This window comes from Hyposmocoma kahamanoa, unplaced genomic scaffold (genome assembly GCF_003589595.1).
Source record: "Hyposmocoma kahamanoa isolate Upper Pololo Valley unplaced genomic scaffold, ASM358959v1 232, whole genome shotgun sequence".
In the NCBI taxonomy this organism is placed as follows: Eukaryota; Metazoa; Arthropoda; class Insecta; order Lepidoptera; family Cosmopterigidae; genus Hyposmocoma; species Hyposmocoma kahamanoa.
Genome location: NW_020653750.1, coordinates 6,010,580 through 6,012,848, shown reverse-complemented (window position 1 = coordinate 6,012,848; position 2,269 = coordinate 6,010,580). Strand labels below are relative to the sequence as shown.

The 2,269-nt window shown below is 30.4% G+C and overlaps 1 protein-coding gene across 2 annotated transcripts in view; it reads right to left on the bottom strand.

The window, feature by feature from the left end:
• The window catches only part of LOC113228561 (cytoglobin-1-like), a 7,154-nt gene extending 5,157 nt beyond the window's left edge, over positions 1–1,997 (bottom strand). Inside the window, exons 1-2 of one of the 2 annotated variants that reach the window (XM_026461910.1) lie at positions 1,887–1,997; positions 1,231–1,357 (exon numbers count right to left, since the gene is read on the bottom strand). In XM_026461910.1, the coding sequence (XP_026317695.1) occupies positions 1,231–1,355 (125 nt within the window). In that variant the 5' untranslated portion in view covers positions 1,356–1,357; positions 1,887–1,997. The remainder of the gene's footprint in view (positions 1–1,230; positions 1,358–1,886) is intronic. The other variant, XM_026461911.1, reaches the window with a different exon arrangement.
• Between the last annotated feature and the right edge of the window lie 272 nt (positions 1,998–2,269).

The window sequence follows — 2,269 nt, the reverse complement described above, 5'->3', positions numbered from 1 at the left end:
ACACACACACACACACACACACACACACACACACACACACACACACAAACACACCCACACCCACGCACACACACATACTTTTTCATATACAAATGCACACACATACGTTTTAGGATTCAAATTAAATTTAAAATTAAAAGTTAAGAAAATTGAAAATTGTTAAAAATGAAATTGTTTCTTTTCTTTTTGTCGATTTTTGGAAATGGAAAAATTAAACACTACATTAAGTATAACTTAAAAATGTTAAATATGCATTTATAGTTATGGAAGAGCGGAGCCTTCTGACACAGGCTTGATAAACTTAATAGGAGGTACCATCCACTGTTAATGTAAAGTTGATTGTACTACTGAAATAAACATTTATTATTATTATTATTTCCTAAGTTTAAACTTTACATCAAAAGTATTTCAATTGAAAAGGCATAATACAAAATTGAAGACTACGTGTTAGATAAAGATATATTGAAAGATGGCATGAATCTACATTCCTGACAAATATTATTCAAGGTGTAGGTATTCCATAGTGTGTAACTTTATTTGAAAAGAGCAATCCCTAGAGTTTCGTACTCGTTCTTCTCACGGAAGTCAAGTACAGTGAAGGAGCCGTAGCTTAACAAATGACGTTTTCAAGTGTAAAAATTTTATAAATATTTTCGATTTGATAAAATTATGATTCTCAGATAAAATTACATAGACATAGCAAATTAATGCAAAAGTACAATCCGTGGGCAGGGTCAAGCGTGGGTGTGCCCCCCTTTACTAGGTTAAGTTAGGTTAGTTTATTATGAAAATGCAGCCAGAAATGAATTTGTTTGCATTTCCGCACATGTTTAAAATTATTATCGGAATATTTAATAACAACTTTAACCTCATTTATAATTAATAAGCTTCATTTATGGTTTATCTGTAACAATAACATTAAATTAAATCCGAGGTAAAGCAAAACCATAAAAAATGTATTGTGGATATAATTTCTTGTATAAAAACAAAATATTCATTTCGGTACATTACTCAAACGGAATGTTGGGGAAATGAAAATCAGAAAACGAAATAGTAAAATCTTAAATAGTGTAATAAAAAAACCTTACCGTGTTTTCGGACAAATGAAACGAAATCTGTTCAATAAAAGCCGAAAGATTTTTAAGAGCAACAAAATTCTCAAAATTATGTTTCCAGCTTGTGATAGGTATACCTACTTAATATTCATTAACTAGTACACAGCTTAAATACCTTTTAAACAATTCGACTCCATAGTTACCAGCATCGGCATACAACGGCTTCCAAGTTTGTTGAATCTCGAAAATATCTCGCGGAGAGAGATTGGAAGTAGCGTTCTGTTCGTCGCCGCTTGCCATGGCTGAAGAATTTAATCAATGAAAAAAAGGGTAAATAAGGAGAACAATTGAATATAATTACTTGCGATGTTTAGAGAAGAAACAAACATTTTTTTTATTTATTTGAGTTCACGAAAATAACAATTTTGCGGAATCTAGCCTGTTGTGTAACATCGTACCATAACAGCTTAAAATCATAGGAAGTCTGTTACGATACAGCTTTGTGTATTACAGTGGCAACAATAAACGATTTTATTATTATTATAGTGGCAATGTACAGTCATTTAAATAAGAAGGCAATGTTATTACTTTTCTTTCAAATTATGTAAATTTTGACCAAAAAATACACCGTTTTGTCTTTATTATGATCACGGGCTATATAGTATATTTTTGTGACATACTTAAAAATAGAATACATTTTTTTAAGTAATTCGTAAAGCTTTTATTATTTTATATATGTATAAAGTTTATTTTCCTACAGAAGGTAGGCGTATACGTGAGCAAATAAAACTGTTTTATTATTAGCTTCATTTAAAAAATACACCTACTTACTTTGTTTGTTGAGGTAAATGTATGTACAAATAAAGACAATATAGACAAAAATATACACTTTTAACACGAAAGATATACCGATGAACTTGTCTAATCAATCGACGGGTGTCCACTGAATACGTGATGCTCTATTCAACTATATTGCAGTGTACGCACGAATATAAACTGTATATTTTCTGTAGGTCACATAAGTAAGAAGAGGATAGAATACTCACATATAGGGCTGTCAAATTTGTTGACACTTAATGCTAGCAAACCTCTACGTTCCCTTATAATTTTTTATAAGAAGCAAGTTCAATTTAAACTAATTTGACAGCTCTGCCATCGGAGGAAAGTACAAGCAACAAAAAAAGAATATTTTAAATATATTTTACATTACATAC